Source organism: Oncorhynchus mykiss, chromosome 6 (assembly GCF_013265735.2).
Source record: "Oncorhynchus mykiss isolate Arlee chromosome 6, USDA_OmykA_1.1, whole genome shotgun sequence".
Lineage (NCBI taxonomy): Eukaryota > Metazoa > Chordata > Actinopteri > Salmoniformes > Salmonidae > Oncorhynchus > Oncorhynchus mykiss.
Genome location: NC_048570.1, coordinates 18,708,329 through 18,728,725, shown reverse-complemented (window position 1 = coordinate 18,728,725; position 20,397 = coordinate 18,708,329). Strand labels below are relative to the sequence as shown.

Here is a 20,397-nt window from a genome sequence, read left to right as displayed (position 1 = left end):
TGGAACATTTCTGGGATCTTTTATTTCAGCTCATGAAACATGGGACCAGCACTTTACATGTTGCGTTTATATTTTTTGTTCAGTGTATTTTGCTTGAGCACGCATAGAAGTACCTGGCCTGTGCACAAGTGTAGGCCTATTAAAGTTCCCATTTGTGGATGTCTAATGATAGTATTTCTGATTGTATTAACTCACCACCACTTATGAGCTGTGGAGCATCTCAAAATAAAAAAAATTGGCACCACGCACAGAGTATTTTACATCCATTTGCGAGTATTTCTTATTGCATTTGAAAAATCTTTCCAACACTCTCCTTCTCAATATGCTTAAGTAACCTCCTTGCCTCGGTGTGACAGAAACATGTTGCTGATCCCATTTCCCCAGTGGAAACATCATAAGATAGGCTGTCTGTTCCGAGCTCATTGGCACGGGAAACCACGAGGGCCCAGTTGAAACAATGTTGCAAGTTCGCTATAGCAAGAGATGAAGCCAGCGAAGGTGAGAGGCAGACAGGTGGAAGAGAGATTAATGCTTTAGACTGAACAAACTGCCATGTGTAGCACGTGATTTATAGAGGTGAATTTTGTATTTTCATCGGGATATTTTCTTCTAATATAATTTCGGCTCTGGTCGGTATTTCAGATATTTTCACACTGATTCGAGGTCAGTGTCCACCGAGTGTGAGCCGACATGGGATCCAAGGGTCAATTACAGAATTTTGGATCCGACCTGTTCGGATACCGGGTTGGATCTCTGGTAATCGGGTTAGGATATATCCGTGAAGACCTCCTAGTTTAGAACCTTTAGTGCTGTTCTTAAACATATCTTTTTTTTCACACCTCTCCTCTGGGATCCCCAGCCGTTCCAAGTATTTTAACTATTCCACAGCTAGCACACCTGATTCGACTTGTTCACTAAACATCAAGCCCTTGAATTGGTGAATCAAGGTGAGCTAGTTCAGGGTTACAAAAAAATTGGTAAATGTCTGGGGAGGACATCTGAGGAGAAGTTTGAAAACCACTGGACAGTTTCTGATTTTAATTTGATGTATGAAAAAAGGGACCGGTTGCCAGTGAAGTGTGTTGTGTACTAACGTGTGCCTTTTGTAATTCAGTGTATTGCTCTCCAGTCTTCAGGGGAATAAATGTCAAATGACCTGTGACCCTGGGACCTACTATAATGGCCACAGGAGGACCTGCGAGCTGTGCCACCGAGCATGTGCCACCTGTGCAGGTAAAGCTCCCTTCATAAAGTAAAGATGGTCCCTCCCAGTCAGTTGGCCAAAGTAAAAATCGATATTTTGCCCAAAGTGAAGTTTGTGCACTGCTCACAGTCTCCCCCTGTCTGCAGGCACAGGGATGGAGGCGTGTAACAAGTGTGCAGAGGGCTACTTCTTGGAGGAGTGGCGCTGTGTGTCCACCTGCAGCGTGGGATACTACATGTATGAGCAGACCTCGGACAAGGGCGACATCAACAAGTCCTGCAGGAAGTGAGTCTGCTTGACGCATACAAACTCCACACCTTACACTTCCTCCTCTCTTCTACACCTCCTCCCTACAACCTGGCATGTTTATCCTGTCAAACTGCCTCAAACCGGACTATAATCTTTAAAAGGGTTCCAACATCAGTCATATACCTAAGGTCCCTTAAACCTGCCTTTTTCCTCCTTTTTAATCTAACACTACTGGCTATGTGGTCTGGAGGATATCTGTGCGTTAGCCCTCCTGTTTGATGTACCAAAATCATAAACTTGGAAAAAGGGACAAACACGCTTTGTGGAAAGTTCTCCCTCTATCCAACTATGACCTAAACTATAGCTGTAACCCGCCCCCCCCCCACCCCAGGTGTGACCACAGCTGCTATGCCTGCACAGGGCCCGGTGAGACGAACTGCAGCACCTGTGTGAATGGCTATAACCTGGAGGCAGGAGTGTGTGTGGTCAGCACCATCTGCAAAGATGGTGAGTACTAGAAACCCTCTTATATGTATTATAGATTCTTTAAGGACCTCATTCTAGAAGTGTCTGCTCAGTCACTGCACAGGTAACAGCGGTTTTAAACTTTCTCAGTGCTCTTTCTCTTTTTGTCACGATCTGTGCTCATGCATTCACCCCTAACTAATCTATACCAATCTCTCTTTACATCTTGTCTAAATTGCGCATGTTTAAAATTGGGCAACTTCTGTCTGATTCTGCAATGCCTTCCCCATATCTCACACTAGATGGAAGGTTGGTCTTGTGGCCTCATACTGTAACCTAGGATAGAAAATATCCATGCTCTTGTTGGTATTCCATTGATATGGCTAACCTTCTCAGTCCTATCCTATAGGGCCCATTTGTCTGTGAGATATGAGGAATGTTTTTGATGATCTGATTTGTCTTCAGATTGTCATCCCCAGTCTGTCCATGACCCACTGAGACCAATGGCTTTTTATTGACTACAAAACAAATGAATGACTTCTGCTTGTAGAAAACGGACTCTTAGTTTGAGTGCACAGCAAGTAAAAAAAAACATATTTCAAATTGAGGTTATGACAGACTGGCGATCCACTTTTTCTGTGCAAAGTCCTCTCTGATGAAAAATGACAATGTTTTGACTTTTGAAATTGACCCTCTTTGAAATTGATTGACGTTTTTTCTCTTTTTCCCCAAATTTCTGTTTTACTTTCCGACATGGATCCAATCATTCCTGCTGGACTACAATCTTTCCCCTCCGATGAACATCACACCTCTGATGGATCAAAACCTAAACTCTTTCTGTCACCTGACCCCTCCTGACCAATCCACTTGGCTTTGTCCGCCTGTCCTGACCAATCCCATGGCTATGCCTGTTGTCTCCCCCCCCCCCCCCTCCCCCACCCCCACTTATCTCTTCTTCCTGGTATGTGGAAAGCAAATGAAGAATCTTGGGCGGAAGGCAGTTTCTGTGTGCTTGTAAAAAAGAACAATCTGTGCCAGAGAAAAGTTCTGCAGCAACTGTGCTGCAGAACATGCTCGCTAAAAGGGTGACGGGAGGTCCCGCAGGGAGCCGGGGGGGGGCACCCCTCTACCCAAGCCCACTCACTCAGTCACATAATTTATAAGAAAATCTGGGCCTCTTAAGGGACTGCGTCAGAGGTGTGAGGACAGAACTACAACAAACCTACCTTTTTTCTGTACTGGGACATGTGGTCAGGGCGACAGTAGCAACTGGGACTTACTAAAAAAACAAAAACAAATAATGTGTCGGTATTTTGTGACCAAAGCATCGATGCCAAAATAATTGTACCATTTTCCAGTATAGGATGTGTAGCTTGCAGGAGGGACCTGCCAATCTGTGTTTACTTCAGTTTTTTGCTCCTCCTCGAGTAACGATGCGAAGGTGAAAGCTGATGAACGTACCAACCCCCGGCTGTGTGTTTGTAAATAAATGTTAAAGCTCACTCAATAATGTGAAACTGTCTGGGTTGCGTTTGCTATCTGCCAAGTGAGGACAGACACACACACACACACACACACACACACACACACACAGCAGGATTGTGCAAACACTTGAATTGATAGGTGGGAAAATCATGTCCCCATTCTAAATGCCGCAGGGAATCCATTGTGTGCCACAGGGAATCCTGACTGCTAAACTGTCATCTATTTTTCAGGTTGTGTGTGAGAGAAAAAGTATTACAGGTGCCCTTGACTCACTCATCATTCCACAGGCACTAAGATCAGATCTGTTTATCAAAGACCACATTAGATAAATCAGGGTCGTATCTTTTAGGCACAAAACACAAGAAAACTGACAGACAGGGAAGACGACCTAGTCTCGCCCAATAAGAAACACTTATTTTCATTACAAAATGCTTTTAAGTTTTCGTTTGCGTGCCCTAATGAACAAGACTCCTCTTACTGCTACCCGAGACCATGGGGCCATCGCACTGACAAACAGCACTAGCAGGGCTTTATTCCACAACATTGCACGGTTATGTCATTGCATTCGAGCTGAGGTGGTTCTGTATCTTCTTGATCATCAAACAATTTTGATATGGTTGACGTTTTTTGGTGAACTTCATTTAAATGTTATTCTATCCTTGCTAGCTGCCACACATTCAAGACATGTCCATGACACTATAGCAAAGGGCGTGCATTTCATTAAGATTTGTTCATTTGGCTCCTCAATGGAAGAAAAGACTGTTACTTATTAATGTATTAAAACATTTTTCTGTTGCTTGCCCTGGTGAACACGACCCAGGTTGTAAGCACATCAGAGAGACTGAGAATCCAAGACAATGGTTGGTGCTGCAAAATTGGACCACAGTCTGTCTCTCTGTAACACGCAGGCCATGGGAGTCAACTTTGTAATGGTTGAATACCCTGTTCATGAAACCCATTATAGAATGAGTACTGAGGTGAATACGACACTGTATTCCAATAAAGAATGTGTCAAATTTAATTCTCAATGTGGGTTTATACCTTTTTGAACAATTACAGTATTACTGTAGTCGTGTTGTACTGTTGATTGTGGTTTAATTGAAAATAAAGATTGATTGATCCTTTTGATTAACAGAAACTTATTCTTGGTCATTGTTGAAGATGACTTAGATTTGATTAGTGTCAGTAGTATGTTGATTTATATCATGTCTTGTCAGACCCCCCCCCCCACACACACACACATTTATATTGTAAACGAGTGTCGATGTTATACATATCAATGTTATTACTAATTAAAATGGTTAATCTGTTCATCTTTTAGTTTTTTTTTCTGCTAAGCTCTGTTGGTCATTGTGAACATCCTCATTGTCCCACACTGTTTATTTGGGTTGTGTTCATTAGGCAGAACATGGAAAAATAACGGATTGAAACAGGGAGAGACTTCATGGACTTGTTCAAAAAGAAATTCTCATTTTTGTTTTCCATTGCAAAAAGTTATGAAATGTTTTCTGTTGCGAGCCCTAATGAACACAACCCTGGTTATATGATAAACCTCCCAGTCTATTCCTCACCCAACATTGTTCCTGCAAGAATTTACAGAATGTATATAATAGTGTTTGATCATTTAGCAAATGTTTTTATCCAAAGGGACATACAGTTTGTAGTCTCACATGTAGTTGTCACATGTAGCGTGTATGCATGCGCACAACAGGAGGTCTGTGGCATCTTAATTGGGGAGGATGAACTCGTGGTAATATCTGGAGTGGAATTCGTGGAATGGTATCAAATATATTAAACACATGGTTTCCATCTGATGCCATTCCATTTACTCCATGACAGCCATTATGCACGGTCCTCCCCTCAGCAGCCTCCACTGATGTGTGCAGTCAAAGTGTGATATTAGCAAGTGAAGGTTGGGAGAGAGAAGGGAGCAGATTTTAAGAATGGTACCAGATGGTATCCCCATTCACTACCACTGCTACCTGCATTAAGATTGCCAGTTTCTTCCACAACTACTAATCATTTTGCTGTTATTATTACTGCCGTTAGATTTGGTGATTGTAAGAAATGCAGTACTACTGGTCTTAATGAATGCAGTACTACTGGTCTTAATGAATGCAGTACTACTGGTCTTAATGAATGCAGCACTACTGGTCTTAATGAATGCAGTACTACTGGTCTTAATGAATGCAGCACTACTGGTCTTAATGAATGCAGCACTACTGGTCTTAATGAATGCAGCACTACTGGTCTTAATGAATGCAGCAATGTACAGTATACTTGTAGTGATTATGCATAGTGAACAAATACCATTGTAGCCCCATCAATATCCAGCAAGTCTGGGTCTTGTTCAGTAGGGCACACAAGCAAAACTTTATTGCGACAGATATAATTTTGTAAATAAAAATCTGTTTCTTATTGGACAAATTCAAGTAGTACTTGCTCGTTTTCAAGACATTTTCTTCATATTGGACCCTGTGTACAAACAGTTTGTTTTCTTTCAAAACACTTTGATATTTGAATGGGCCTGGTTGACATGCCAGATGGGCAGGGTTGGTTCTGTTGCGCAAGGCAAGCTCAATCAAGCACCACTGTGGTATTTGAAAGAAAATGGATACTATTTGAACCCAGGGTAATGTTAATTAGGCACCAAATGGAAGAAAATGTACTGAAACAGGGAGAGAATACCTGACTACCAGAAACACTCATTTTGTTTTCTATTGCAAAACGTTTTGCTACGGCATGCATTAATGCAGTATTTCCCAACTCCGGTCCTCGATTACCCCCAACCATACACATTTTTATTGTAGCCCTAGACAAGCACACCTGATTCAACTTGTCAACTGATCATCAAGCCCTCAAGCTGAATCAGGTACATGTTGTCAGGGGCTACAACAGAAAAATGTATACCGTTGGGAAACACTGCACTAATGAATACCAACCAGGTCTGGTATCCAGGGTCCATATCAGGCAGTGTAAAATGCTTTTCCTGCTGTCAGTTTGCCCTCAAGGTCAGCCAACTCCATCACTGCAACAACTCCGGCTCTCTCCAAGTGACACATTCTTTCCTCACTCTATTCTTTGAGCTGTTCTATTCAGAAGTCGTTTGTCTTTTGTCGAGTTTAGTTTCTCTCCCTGCGTTCTGTGTTTTGGGGAGAGGGGGGCTATTTGAATGGCGGTAGCCCAGGCCCGTCTGAATGGGAGCATCTGCCCGTTGTGTTGATAGCACAAAGAGATGCTTTTGTTTTGCCCGCGAAAACAATTTGGCTTTTCACAGAAAGCCAGAGCCCACAGTCAGCGACCTCGCACTGCTACCCTCGGAGGGCTGTGACACCCCCACCCTCTGTCAGTCATGTCCTAGTACATGTAGGTGGGGTGGGGGGTGTTGATAGAAATTATGGTGGGGGAGGGGGTAGGTAATGTTAATTCCTCAAATCTCTTTTCAATGCTGAAAAAAAACTCACCAGCAGAATCGTTGAGAGTTTTAAAAAAAATGCATGAGAAGTAGTAGTAGTAGTAGTAGTAGTAGTAGTAGTAGTAGTAGTAGTAGTAGTAGTAGTAGTGTTGACCTCACCTGACCAAAAGAATGGTATCATTTGACATGTTGTCCTGGTGCCTATGTTGAAGGTGGCTTCAACTATGGTGGATGCATAACCAGGCCAGCGCAGTGCGGCTCGGCTCTGCTCAGCTCAGTAGTATGAAAAGGACATTTGTCAGGCCACTGATGTGGAGTATGTGTCAGTTGTGTGAGACCTGAGTCCTAGTAGGGTTGTGTAAGTATATTCTCCCTCTGTTTTCAGGTGAGTACCTGAGCAGGCATGGGAAATGCCACCTGTGTTACGCCACCTGCTATAAGTGCGTAGGTCCTGAGAAGGAGGACTGCATAAGCTGCCCATCCAGTAGGTAAGACAGACATACAAGTGTATTAGAATGGGTTGTATTCAATAGTGCACATCGTCACAAAATGGCAACTAAAACAGAAAAAGGGTCTTGTATTGGACTTTTTTAGACAGTCCCTCTCCGTTTCAGTTTTCTTCTGTTAGGTGCCTTGTGAATACGACCCTGGAGCACCGTTTGATCCACCGAATGTCAGTGAGATGATATTTATCATCACAATGTTCTTTGATTAAACTTTGCTTTGGAAGTTCAGCCATGACTAATCTCTCGTGGACAGGTTCGCATGTAAATGGGAAGTGACAATTTTCGCAATTATTTTACTTCTGGGTAACCGAGATTAAGCCACGACAAAACTAAATGAAATAAACATATTCATGAATGATGATCATGCCTTGTAGATACAAAATACTTTCCATGTCAATATTATTGAAATTCTATTCAAGGTAACCATTTACGTTAACTGTGTATATTATTTGAATCCAAAAATCAGATTTTATTCGTCAACATGCTTCATAAACAACAGGTGTGGACTAATAGTGAAATTCTTAGTTACGGGCATTTCCCAGCAATCCAGAGAGAAAGAAAATGGATAAATAATAGAAAAGAAAAGACGTAATAATAGATACACAATGAGTAGCGATAAACTATTATGCAGCATATATCACAATCTATAACCTCATCATAAACGTTAGAGCTACATTGAGGGTTATTACAACCAGAATTATTCAAGCTTATTATGAATGAATGAAGAGATCGGATCACAGCTGTTAGAAAACATTACTTGGATGTATAACCTTTGCTGACTTTATGCCATTGCCTTATCAAGTCCAACTAACTCTTCCACTCTGGTTCACACCTTCATACTATGTATTACAATGAATACATTCATTAACCCTTTATAATGCTCTATGTAGCAATAATGCACTGTTTGCAGTGTTCTCATAGATAATGTGTGTATATTGTCTATAGTGTACATTAATTATACATTAAATGTTCATTCTTAACATGTATTATGTTATACTGATGTAATAAAGTAATGAAAACCAGTGCATAAGCGATGTGTGTTCTCAACCATAACCCCCCAGGTATTTTGAAGATGGCCAGTGTGTAATCCGGTGCCAGGGGGGGCGCTATGCCATGGAGAGGCAGTGCCACCTGTGCCACCACACCTGCCAGGAGTGTGATGATGGAGGACCTGACAACTGCACAAGCTGTGACAAAGGTACAATCATCAGTTCTTAGTCATAATAAAGCACCCACAACATCAATGGAGAACATGATATCGATGGTAATAGCTCTGTTTTTACAGTGTGTGACAGAAAGTATTATCTCTGTCAACACTGTAATACTGACTCTAGCCACACAAAGGGCTGACTGAAAGACACACATGCCAGACTGCATAGAGAGCAGATGAACACCAGATTTCTATGCAGCTGGCACCCTATCAATACGTGCACACAGACACATTCAATTAGTTAGAAATGTGCTTCCGTTTAAAACCAGTCTGTCTGGAATTTGAGGAGACAAAACAATAACTCCATGGCCCAGTGTCTATTTCACGTGCTTTCCAAAGATGTTCTCTTATATTCATAGTACCTCAGAACAGGGGTTCCCAAACTTTTTCACTCTTGGGGGGGGGGGGGGGCTTCCAGCATTGGGGAACATCCTGTGCCCCCACTGCGCACGCGCCACAACTGTTTCCACAGGCACAAGCACTGTTCATGACACAAACTGTTTACACCCCTCTTGTTGGTGGAGAGAATTTAGCAGATTAGAGCTTATTTTCTGCAATTCAACACGTTGTCATTGGGTGCAAAGAAAATGTTCCGGTTTTAAAGGAGATTTTCTTGCACTTCTATAAATTTTGCCACGTCTAATGTGTATTCATGTGATATTTGAGTGACAAAAAAATTACAGCAATATCTATGGGCTAAAAAAACTAAGAAATGGGCTATACAAAATGTTAGCTGGCATGGGCTAGTTGATCTGGACATTTCAAGTTATAAATAGCTTTCCAATGTATGCAATGACTAACATGACAAGAGGAACTGATGATGCACTACCCAATTTCAAAATTGCACCTTATGAATTCTACTATTACAACTTTCAAGAGTAAGTCTAAAGCCGGACCCCTGTGCCCCCATGTTGACCCCTCGCGCGCCCCACAGTTTGGGAACCACTGCCTCAGAATACTGACATGATCTCACTCCTGATGGAGTAATGAATTTTTTAAATGAGATATCACATAATTGACTAATATAGGCTAGAGTTTGATATGATTGCTCTCCAAGAAACAAGTAAAGGTGTTGTGAGACTGGTGTAGAGATGTAAAGAAAGGAAGGGGAGAAAGGAGGGGAATAGGGGGGAAGAATGCATAAAGGAAGTGGGATAAATCTTAGAAAGAGAAATGCTGAAGTAATTGAGAAAGATCCTTACTTTTCGACCTACTGCTGATTGGAATATATTAAGATCACTGTATTGGTCAATTGCACACAAGGTCCAACCAAAATTTGACTGCCGCTTTTAACCCTACATGTCCCGAGACCCCAGCAAAAATGAATTGATATGAATGCTGTAAGTACAGAAATAGTTTTCTCACTGGGAAATATATATCTAACTAGTCAGTGACAACTGTGTGGAGTTTGTAAAAGCAACTATGAGAGTTTTTTATTTTAAGTGTTATATATATACAGTACCAGTCAAAAGTTTGGACACACCTACTCAACCCTTGAATAAGTAGGTGTTTCCAAACTTTTGACTGGTACTGTATATATATTTTTACCCTCTTTTCCTCCCCAATTTTGAACTTGTCTCATCGCTGCAACTCCCCAACAGGCTCGAGTCATGTGTCCTACGAAACATGACCCGCTAAACCGTGCTTCTTAACAACCGCCCACTTAACACGGAAGCCAGCCGCACCAATGTGCCGGAGGAAACACACTGCAGGCGCCCTGCCCGCCACAAGGAGTCGCTAGAGTGTGAGGAGCTAAGTGAAGTCCCCCGACCAAACCCTCCCCTAACCCGACGACGCTGGGCCAATTGTGTGCCGCCCCATGGGACTCCCGATCAAGGCTGGTTGTGATACAGCCCGGGATCGAACCCGGGTCTGTAGTGACGCCTCTAGCACTGCGATGCAGTGCCTTAAACTGCTCTTCCACTCGGGAGGCCTATGTGAGTTTATTACAGTGTTACATACACTATGTCCAGGGATGTACTATGATCTTCTATGTCGAAGAACCCCTTACATTATAATGACTGTTGTGTAGATTGTGAGTGTCATAGAGCAAAACATGTCACATGAGCGTCTTCGTGAGAGTCTCAGCTTTAATAGATTGCTTTTAATAGTTTGTTACTCGAACCATTAGGACTCTAGAGATATTTTTGTTAAAAGACCGGGCCCAGGCTCCTTCAGGATTCGCCCTTGTTTCACAAACACCGCTCTAGTTCAGCCCCCGTCCATGATACACAGACTAATGGTTGGTTTCTATGGATGCAGAATATATAGACAAATTCAATGGTGAAACCCAGGAGTCTGTAGCTCACAATGTTTAAAGGGGATTAGAAGTCCAAAACGCGCCGGCGTTACAAAAGACACATACATACAGTATACAGGTTTTAGAGAGTTGCAGGGGGTTGCAGGGGGCTGCCACACTAGGCGCCCAGGGAGCTGTTTTAGGATGTACTGCTATGAAGCTGTGTATTTCCTGTCTGAATCGTTTGAAGATAAAGGAAATGACAAAGTTCAATGCAGCAACATTACGATCTTAGTAGGTCTTTGTCTGTTTGATCCACTGACTCACTGTCTGTGTGTTTGTACTGGTGTTTTTGCCAATGAAACTGACTGTGTCTGTCTCTCTGCCTGGCCAAGACAAGTTCCAGACAGACAGGTACCACTATAGAGGGGAGTGTCGTGACGTGTGTCCAGAGGGTTTCTTCCATTCCTGGCGGAAGCGGTGTGAGGTGTGCTCCGTCAACTGCACTGTGTGCACCGACTTCGACCGCTGCCTCCACTGCAGCCCCTCCCACTACCTCCGAGACGGACTGTGTGTCCCGCTGGAGTGTGGCGAAGGTGAGACACCCCACCAAGTACACTCAACTTGTTCTCTTCTCTCCCCCCCCGACCCCCACTTTTCATCTCCTTTTGTCCTCTGTGCTCTACCACACTACCGTTAAAAAAAATATATTTAAAAGATTGAGTCTGAGACAGAGAATGTTTGAGAGGGAGACATGATTGAAAACTGCTAAAACGAGAGAGAGGGGAGGATGAAAATAAAGTTTTATCGTATGTGTCAGACATGTCCAGACTGATCCCCTGCACGGCCCTGCAGCCTGCCACAGCTCACGCCTCAGAACACTTTGCATTTAACACCTTCCCCTCTCAGTGCTGCTGTAAAGCCGCCACACCCCAATCTCACCTCTGTCTCCCATCCAGCGACGGTAATAGATAGCATTGGTATGAATGTAACTATGCGTCTGATAGTCCAATGAGTGTGTATGACTCCAATATCCACACTAGCAAAGTTTAAAGCAATGTATTGAATGGCTGCTGTGGTGCCAGTGTTGATAGATCCATTAGTCTTTAATGTGTGTGATGTATGTATGATGTACCTATCCTACAGGTGAGGTGGAGGACCCAGAGTATGAGGATTGTCTGCCCTGTGAGGAGGGCTGTAAGAAATGTCTGCAGAGTAAGTATACACTTGTCACGAAAGTCCAAGACAATCTACTTTCGAACCCCACTACAGACTCCACTAGACTGCCTCAGATCCCCCCCAAGTCCTTAGACTAATACTTAGAAGTTTTACATTAATACTGATCATCTTAGATCCTTTCAGACTGCCAAAACCTTCATATCGGAACCTGCTCATGTTCATTTCCTGTACCCTAACTGAACACCAGGTATGCATCATCAGCATTATTCTGTTTTCTTCAGTCAAATCTTAACAGGCCCACGCAAGATGTTATTAATCGTGGGCGGAATGTCTTTCCTCACCATCCCCCTGCCCGCCTCCCCACTTCTGGTAATTATAATCCTCAGAATTAAAAGACAAGCAGCAGACTTTGAGATTATTGTTCCGGGAACGCGATGCCATCGGCTGAAATGTCGGAGATTAAGTGAGCAATCAGTGTGGCGCTAAAAACCAAGTGCATGTAGACCCCTTCAAGACCCCTTACAGCCTGACCAAGCATGATAAGACCCCTTACAGCCTGACCAAGCATGATAAGACCCCTTACAGCCTGACCAAGCATGATAAGACCCCTTACAGCCTGACAGAGCATGATAAGACCCCGTACAGCCTGACAGAGCATGATAAGACCCCTTACAGCCTGACAAGAGCATGATAAGATCCCTTACAGCCTGACAGAGCATGATAAGACCCCTTACAGCCTGACAGAGCATGATAAGACCCCTTACAGCCTGACAGAGCATGATAAGACCCCTTACAGCCTGACAGAGCATGATAAGACCCCTTACAGCCTGACAGAGCATGATAAGACCCCTTACAGCCTGACAGAGCATGATAAGACCCCTTACAGCCTGACAAGAGCATGATAAGATCCATTACAGCCTGACAGAGCATGATAAGACCCCTTACAGCCTGACAGAGCATGATAAGACCCCTTACAGCCTGACTGAGCATGATAAGATCCCTTACAGCCTGACAGAGCATGATATGATCCCTTACAGCCTGACAGAGCATGATAAGAGATAGCAGCAGCAGCCCCCCCCCCCCCCCCCCCCCCCCCCCCCCCCCCTCCAAACTGTACGGATGCTGAGAGTAGGAGGGGGAGTGAAAGATCACCTCTCTCTCTCTCTCTGTACTTAAATCTCCACACAATTTCTCTCCCCGATGTCTGTCACTAACTCCTTCCCTCAGGCCACAGTTGTCTTCATGACTTAAAAAACACTCCATACACCTCGTAGAGCAGAGCGCACAGTACTGTAGTCTATTTCTGTAGTCTATTCCCAGCCCGCTCTGTAAGGGGCGATAGCACCTGAAACGGGAGTCACATAATGAAGTCTTTTGGGTCTCTTGTAAACTTCATCTCCCTTGTTCGACTAACCAACCCCACAGAGACTTTGATCATGTAGCTTGTTTGTGTGACTTTTACTGAATGTGCCATATCACGTGTGTGTGTGGATGCGTATATGTGTGTGGATGCGTGTGTGTGTGTATGCGTGTGTAATGTTTTGAAAAGCTGTGGAAGTTTTCATCTTGGCATGCTCCATGAATATTTATATGAGGTGTTTTTTCCCCTGATGTGAAATAGACAGGGCCTGAAGGCCTGATTTCCGGCTCTTTGCTCTCCTGTCTTTCTCTCTCTGTCTCTCCCCTCCGCTCTTTCTCTTAGTAATTGTTCTCGCAGGTAGAGGCTTGTGGGTGCTGGGAGGCCTGGGCTGGGCTAGCCTAGCCGTGTAGCTGCGTGGTGCTGCGCTGGGGGAAGAGTCTCCCAGGAATGCCCCATGGGGCACAGCTGAAGAATGAGCTTTTGTTGCTCCTCTCTTTCCCCCTGGGATGTTTTGGCTGCTGAGAGCTGAGGGGATGACAGGGATAGGCGTTTCCTGGACAACTCTGATGGTTGGGAGGGGAATTAGGTTGGATGGTTTTGGTTAGTGGTTATCATTAACAGTCCTGGTTAGGGTCAGTAAATATGACTGTACGCTCTGTTCTTACATGTCCCCATCTAGTCACACTCCTTTAAATTGCAACAGTCCTGAGACAGATGAACTCATAAAGGGGTCTCTGCTTTTATTGTGATATCTGTGGGCTGAGCTGGTTGTGATTAGTTTGAACTTGGTGAACTCCGCATATGAAATGTGGAAAGAATAGTTTGGATTGGATTAGGCTGCATTGATAGATTCAAGTGGATCCCATTCATCCCCACAGTGGGCAGATAGGTGTAGGAGTGGCGACTGCCTGGTCTGATGCTAGGCTGCCATCTGCTGGCATGAAAAGGGAACCTTTCAAATGATAGCTGTTGGTTATGTCTTAATCGTGTGGAGTGGCTTCCTCTCTTCGTCTTCTTGCCTTCACATTCACTGATGTGAAAAAGTGGACAGGTGAGAGCAAATTCACAGGAAGTTTCTTATCCACCATATTGCCTTTACCTGGCCTAATGTTTTCGGCTCAGTGCAGATTATGAAGAGAAGACTGATAGTGGAATCCACCACATTATTGAGATGCACCCAGTAACTGCCAGGGTGAGGAATGAGATGCACAGTGAAACTGACTTTTGGATGAATGATTGACACCAATCCTTTCCTCCATACAGAAAACCCCAAGCAATGTGTCACCTGTGCAAAGGAGTACTACCAGTAAGTTAATTCTTGTTGAATCATATTTCTTACAGTTCCACTGCAGCCTGTAGAGATATTGTGCTGTGGCTCACCTCTCTGTCTTTGTGGAGGTTCGGGCCTGATTGCCACACGAGCTGCCCAGACAGGACCTACAGTGTTATTGATACCATGACATGTGCCAAGTGTGAAGACAGCCACTGTGCCAACTGTGATCAGTCCCAGTGCTACTGGTGTGAGGAGGGCTTCTATGTTTCAGGTAGGACCTTTCATTCAGTTGATATTTCAACTCTGGGTTGTGCCACTGAGTCAGTTGGTAAAACACAGACTTTATGTCGTTGATTATTAAACGAATGTGTGTGTCTCCAGACGGAGAGTGTGTGGAGCAGTGTAAGGAGGGTTTCTTTGTCGACGAGGAGAGTCAGGAATGCGAACCATGTCATCGTATGTGTCGGACGTGCGGCGGGCCCAACTATGACGACTGTGACTCATGTGAGGATGACTTCACTCTGAAGGACGGAGAGTGTGTGGACAACCACTCCGCTTCCTGCCCTGACAAACATTTCCTCAACAGTAAGGCCTCATCTGACCTTCATACTTACTTAACTAACATTTCATGTAAGTTCAGGGGTGTGCAACTGGTGGGCCAAATCTGGTCCCTGCCAAGGTTGTCCAGTGCAATATAGTCTCACTATTTGAATAAATATTTGCTCAGGTCAGGGGGAATGTGAGCAGTGCCACTCCAGCTGTAAGACATGCGCAGGCTCTGGGAGGGAACAGTGTAACACCTGTGACACAGGTAAGATTTGAGTGCATGGTATTTAGTATCTGAGTGCTGTGTTCTCCTCTATCCTCGGCCTGGGGTAGTTGCCAGAGTTTGCTTGTGTAATTGATCTGCTTTCACCTGTTTTAGTCATTCTTAAGTCATCTTTACTGTAGTTTTATGGTGTGCTTCCATTGTGAAGGTGAAGCGTGACACTTTCCATTTAGAAAATACTAGACTTTATTGAAGAATAATCCAAACGTGGTGTACGGTGACACCTGCATGCTTGTCTGGCTCTGTAGAGCGCTTTCTGATGGCCCGCCAGGCGTGTGTGGCAAAGTGCCCGTCTGGTACTTTCGGCAATTCCACGTCGGGCCACTGTGACGACTGTCTGCCAGGCTGTGTTCTGTGCCAGGATGCCCATCGGTGCCAGAGGTGCCGGACTGGACACACACACCTCTACCTGCAGGGCGACCAGTGTGTTCCCGAGTGCCAGAGGTCAGATCTACTCATCAATCTTTCCCCATTTTTCCATCCCTTCCCCCTGAAACTGATCTGTGACTTTCACATATGTATATACACACACAGTACACTCTTACACACACGCTCCAACTAGAATGCTGTAGGTGTCTTTTTTGTTGCTGTATCATGTCATCAGAATAGTTTTCTCCCCACTTGCAGTCATGTTCAGTTCTGTAAAACCCCCTTCACCTCTCCCCTCCTGTCCTATGTGCAGGGGTTACCCTAAGGGGGGCGAGTGCCAGCCCTGTGCCCCAGAGTGTGCCTCCTGCCTGGGGAACGCCACCCACTGCCTGAGCTGTGAGACCCAGTACTTGCTCCTGGAGCACTCTTGCAGAGGGCACTGTCCCGAAGGGCACTACCCCAATGAGCGAGTGTGTCTACGCTGTCCACCCGACTGCATAGAGTGTAGCCAGGACGGCCTGTGTAAGGGTAAGGCTGCAGCACGGGGAGTAGAGGTGGAGGGGGTCAGGGTAAAAGGGGGTGGAGGGGACGTCAGCCACAGTACGAAAAGATCCACTTTCTTTCTAATCTCCTCTATTCAGCCATAAAAAATCATGACATTCAATATGGCGGCCATATTAAGTGTACCAATAGGAGTAATTTTATATCTGTGTTTATCATTCTCTCTCTTCCTGTGTCTCTGCACCAGAGTGTGAGGAGTACTACTTCCTACATAAGGACCAGTGTGTAGATGACTGCCCAGAGGGCTTCTTCCCCAGCGAGGAGCAGAAGGAGTGTGTGCGTTGTCACACCGACTGCGCGTCGTGTGATGGGCCTGACTCAGACGACTGTGATATGTGCAGGCACCCCGCGGCAGTGCGCTACAACGGGGAGTGCCTGTCCCAGTGTCCCTCAGACACTTACCACAACGTAGCCACCTTCGAGTGCCAGGGTACTGGGATTATTCACACAACTCATTTTACCATAATTGGATCGTCTCATGACCTACCATAGGAGGCATTTATTTTGTGAAGTGATAGTGCTGTGTCTAACGGATAGGCTGTGTCTAACAGATGTGACGTCTGTCTCTCAGACTGCGACAGGTCGTGTCACACCTGCTCAGGTCCCGAGCCCTCGTCCTGCCTCAGCTGTGGGCCCAACATGCGAAAGGACTCCAGTGGCCACTGTGTCTTCTATAGCCAGTGTTCCCTGCGCTCCTACAAAGATGAGGAGGGCGACTGCCAGACCTGCCACCCCCTCTGCCACCGCTGCTCAGGGCCCACCAAGGAGCACTGTCTCAGCTGCAACCCGCAGACCTTCCTGCTCAGTGAGTCACCCGTCAGCACTGACTTACAATTAATGAAAATGTCCAAGTAGTCTCTCCCTGTTTCTGTCTGTTTTCTTGTGGTTTTGTTCGTAATGAACATGACCCAGTTGTTCTGTGGTTAGATGATATTATGTGTGTTCTTCCTCTAACCGTGTTGTTTTTTCTGTGCTCGTCAGACAACACCTGTGTGAATGAGTGTCCGGTGGGTTTCTATGGGGATGGGGACGAGCGTGTGTGCGAGCGATGTCACTTCAGCTGTGTGTCGTGTGTGGGACGCCACAGTGTCCAGTGTGCAGCGTGTAAACCCAGCCTGTTCAAACAGGGACGCAGCTGTGTCGAGACCTGTGGTGACAGGTAGGAGACGCACACACATCAGTGAAATCTGAAGAGCCAATCATCACTTATAAGTTACAGACAAGTTTAACCCTGGGTGCCAGTCTGTTTCTGCTTTTTTTTGTGGGAAAAGGAGTTGGCAGGTGAGCAGAAACAGGCATCTTCACCGTTTGTGATGAACAAGTTCTTTACGTCTCTCCCTTTCTGTAAGTCACTTCGGTAATACCATCACCTGGACTTGCGACCGGTGTGACCCGTCGTGTAGCAAGTGCAGGGGTAGGGGCAGTGCGGACTGCCTGAACTGCCGTGATGGGTACCTCTACCTGAAGCAGTCGGGCCAATGCCTCCAGACGTGCCCCACAAACTACTTCCCTGACACCAGAGCCAAAATCTGCCGCAAGTGCCACCCCACCTGCAAGACCTGCGAAGGTAAAGGCCAAATGGAACTCGCGCTCAACCTGCAATAAGGAAGAGACACAACCTAGAGACACAAGTAGCAAAGATCAACTCACTTTACTTGCATCACCTGAACAGCAATATCAACTGCTGCACTGGTTTGCATGGATATCACTGAAATCTAGTAAAAGCTCAGACTTGTAAAGTTACTAGGATGTAGTGATGGTAATGTGAGCCGAGCAGCATTGACTTTGTTGAGTAGGAAGGTCATTTGATCGTCCACAAAAGGTGGTGAGTATGTTGAATTTGTGGCACAGAATTCCTGTTTTTCACTAAATGTTGCATTACAAACGATGTGCCATATTGAATGCTGTACTACTGACTTCTTAGTAAGTATGACAATGTTGAGTTCCTCCCTCTGTTTGCAGATGAGGGAGCCCTGTTCTGTAAGTCGTGCTTCGAGGGCTTCAGGTTTTTTGGAGGGATATGTGACTCTCCTTGTCTCGTAGGACTTTACGCTGCTTCAGCTATTTGGGTAACTCCCTCTACGGCCTCCTTCTCCAGTTCTGGTGCTAAAAATCAGGAATTATCCCAATAACTGGGAATATTCAACATCCCAGTCTGATCATCTGTGCATGTATGTGTGTTCCCAGGGCTTAGATCCACAGTGTGAGAAGTGTGACCCGTCCTGTCTGGACTGTAAGGGTCCTGGTCAGTGGAACTGCACTGTGTGCCCAGCCAGCCAGCTCCTAGCTGACGACGGCCGCTGTCTGTCCTGTTGCGGCAACGAGACCAGACACGACGGCAGCCCCCTCCCCCGAGAGTGTTGTGACTGCCGGGCATCACAAAGTAAGCGAAGCCCCCCCCTTCGCACTTTCCCATGGTTTATTTGACCATGTGAAAGCGAGCTACTGGTTAAATACCACAATGCAGGTTTGATTGAATTGGACTCTAGGTCTAAGCCATGCTGTATTGTGTGGTTGTATATTGCATACAAATGTGCTCTTGGCAGTAAAAATTATATTGCAAGTTACAACATAAATATCAAAGCACTATACTTTATGTGGTGACGATTCACTGACCCCTAACCTTGACCCTTTACCTCCCACTGTGTCATCCCCAGTGGAGTGCGTCTTTGGGGTGAACTTTGTGTTCCTGGGCATCGAGGAGCTGCCAGAGGGACATCTCAAGGTCTTCATCCTGGCCATCGTGCTCCTGGTGTCGGCCCTTGGTGCCGCTGTCTTCCTGTTCCTCCACTTGCGCTCCAAAGCGGGTGCTGGTTTACCCCAGACGAAGGCCAATGGCTACAAGAAGCTGGGCGCCAATGGGGGCTGGGCTGGGTCAGACTTAGACCCCGCTTCCTCCATTGGCGACTACAGTGACCGCATCGTTGAGGATGACGAGGAGGAAGAAGATGACGATGATGAAGATATTGTGTATATGGGTCCGGATGGTACAGTGTATCGGAAGTTTAAGTATGGACTCCTGGAGGAAGACGAGGACATTGAGATGGATTATGACGACGAGAGCTATTCCTTCAGATAAAGAGGAATGTAAACACAACTAGAAACCCTCAGGCGTGCCCACTACTTTTATACAATATTTATTACCTTCTGTAGTAGTGATGTATCCCAAGATGTTTACACACAAACACCTCTAAAATGTTTCCTGACCTCGATAGTGAAGATCTAAATATTTGGCACAGTAGTGGGGCTTAAAATGAGGGTCTTTGAGGGAATTTCTTAAATAGTGCATTGTATTTTAGACTTCCAGGTTGGTTTGACATTTTTGAGTTTTTATTTGGACTTCAAAGGGTTAGTTTGTCATTTTAGTTCACTATTGAAGTCCAAGCACTTTGTAATCAATATTGCGAGACAAATGAGACAGAGGCTGATTGCATCACTGAGAGATTCATCCAGTTTCACTCATGCACTGCTAAAGGGACAGTAAGATAGAGGTGAAAATATTTTTATGTAACTTATTTTGATTATAGAATTGGAGCTCATAAAAATACTTAATCTCCCTGAGTTTTTGGATCCCATGCATGTGAAAGAGTAGTGTTAATTTATAATAATCAGAAAGATAATGTTCTCTTTGTTGAGGTGAATCAATGTTTACTTGAATAAAGTTGGAGTTACTGTGAGAATGTTTTCTGGAATTCTGCTGAGTCATTGTCATGAATGATTAACACACACAAAATGTACTGAGGCATTTCAGTTGGGTCACTTCACCATAACACATGGGCTGTGGCTGAAAACTTTACTAGCTGTTAAAACCTTGCTTCATTCTCAGTAGTTGGTATTCAGACTTACCTTAAGGGTAGGTATAACAGGCTTGGTTGCGTGTTGTATAAATGTCATTCAACCACTGAAAACCCTCCCACTTGCTGGCCAACATATTTTCCTGTGAAGTTATTCAATAGGGTTTTCAATACATTTGTCTTAAACCATCCCTTTAAATATGGTGTAACTTAAATTAGAATTTTGTCCACAGACTAGAATCAATCAAGAAAGGGTTCA

The 20,397-nt window shown here is 44.8% G+C and overlaps 1 protein-coding gene across 6 annotated transcripts in view; it reads left to right on the top strand.

The window, feature by feature from the left end:
• The window catches only part of pcsk5b (proprotein convertase subtilisin/kexin type 5b), a 57,210-nt gene extending 37,174 nt beyond the window's left edge, over window positions 1–20,036 (top strand). Inside the window, exons 18-37 of one of the 6 annotated variants that reach the window (XM_036979524.1) lie at window positions 1,115–1,233; window positions 1,351–1,489; window positions 1,845–1,960; window positions 7,204–7,306; window positions 8,386–8,522; window positions 11,169–11,369; window positions 11,920–11,988; window positions 14,576–14,618; window positions 14,711–14,856; window positions 14,967–15,170; window positions 15,313–15,396; window positions 15,663–15,858; window positions 16,097–16,311; window positions 16,532–16,774; window positions 16,916–17,149; window positions 17,326–17,503; window positions 17,694–17,911; window positions 18,307–18,413; window positions 18,532–18,727; window positions 19,002–20,036. In XM_036979524.1, coding sequence (XP_036835419.1) covers window positions 1,115–1,233; window positions 1,351–1,489; window positions 1,845–1,960; window positions 7,204–7,306; window positions 8,386–8,522; window positions 11,169–11,369; window positions 11,920–11,988; window positions 14,576–14,618; window positions 14,711–14,856; window positions 14,967–15,170; window positions 15,313–15,396; window positions 15,663–15,858; window positions 16,097–16,311; window positions 16,532–16,774; window positions 16,916–17,149; window positions 17,326–17,503; window positions 17,694–17,911; window positions 18,307–18,413; window positions 18,532–18,727; window positions 19,002–19,423 — 3,370 coding nt within the window. In that variant the 3' untranslated portion in view covers window positions 19,424–20,036. Of the gene's footprint in view, window positions 1–1,114; window positions 1,234–1,350; window positions 1,490–1,844; window positions 1,961–2,891; window positions 4,542–7,203; window positions 7,307–8,385; window positions 8,523–11,168; window positions 11,370–11,919; window positions 11,989–14,575; window positions 14,619–14,710; window positions 14,857–14,966; window positions 15,171–15,312; window positions 15,397–15,662; window positions 15,859–16,096; window positions 16,312–16,531; window positions 16,775–16,915; window positions 17,150–17,325; window positions 17,504–17,693; window positions 17,912–18,306; window positions 18,414–18,531; window positions 18,728–19,001 lie in introns of those variants that run through there. The other 5 variants (XM_036979525.1, XM_036979527.1, XM_036979526.1 and 2 more) reach the window with 5 other exon arrangements.
• The last annotated feature ends 361 nt before the right edge of the window (window positions 20,037–20,397 follow it).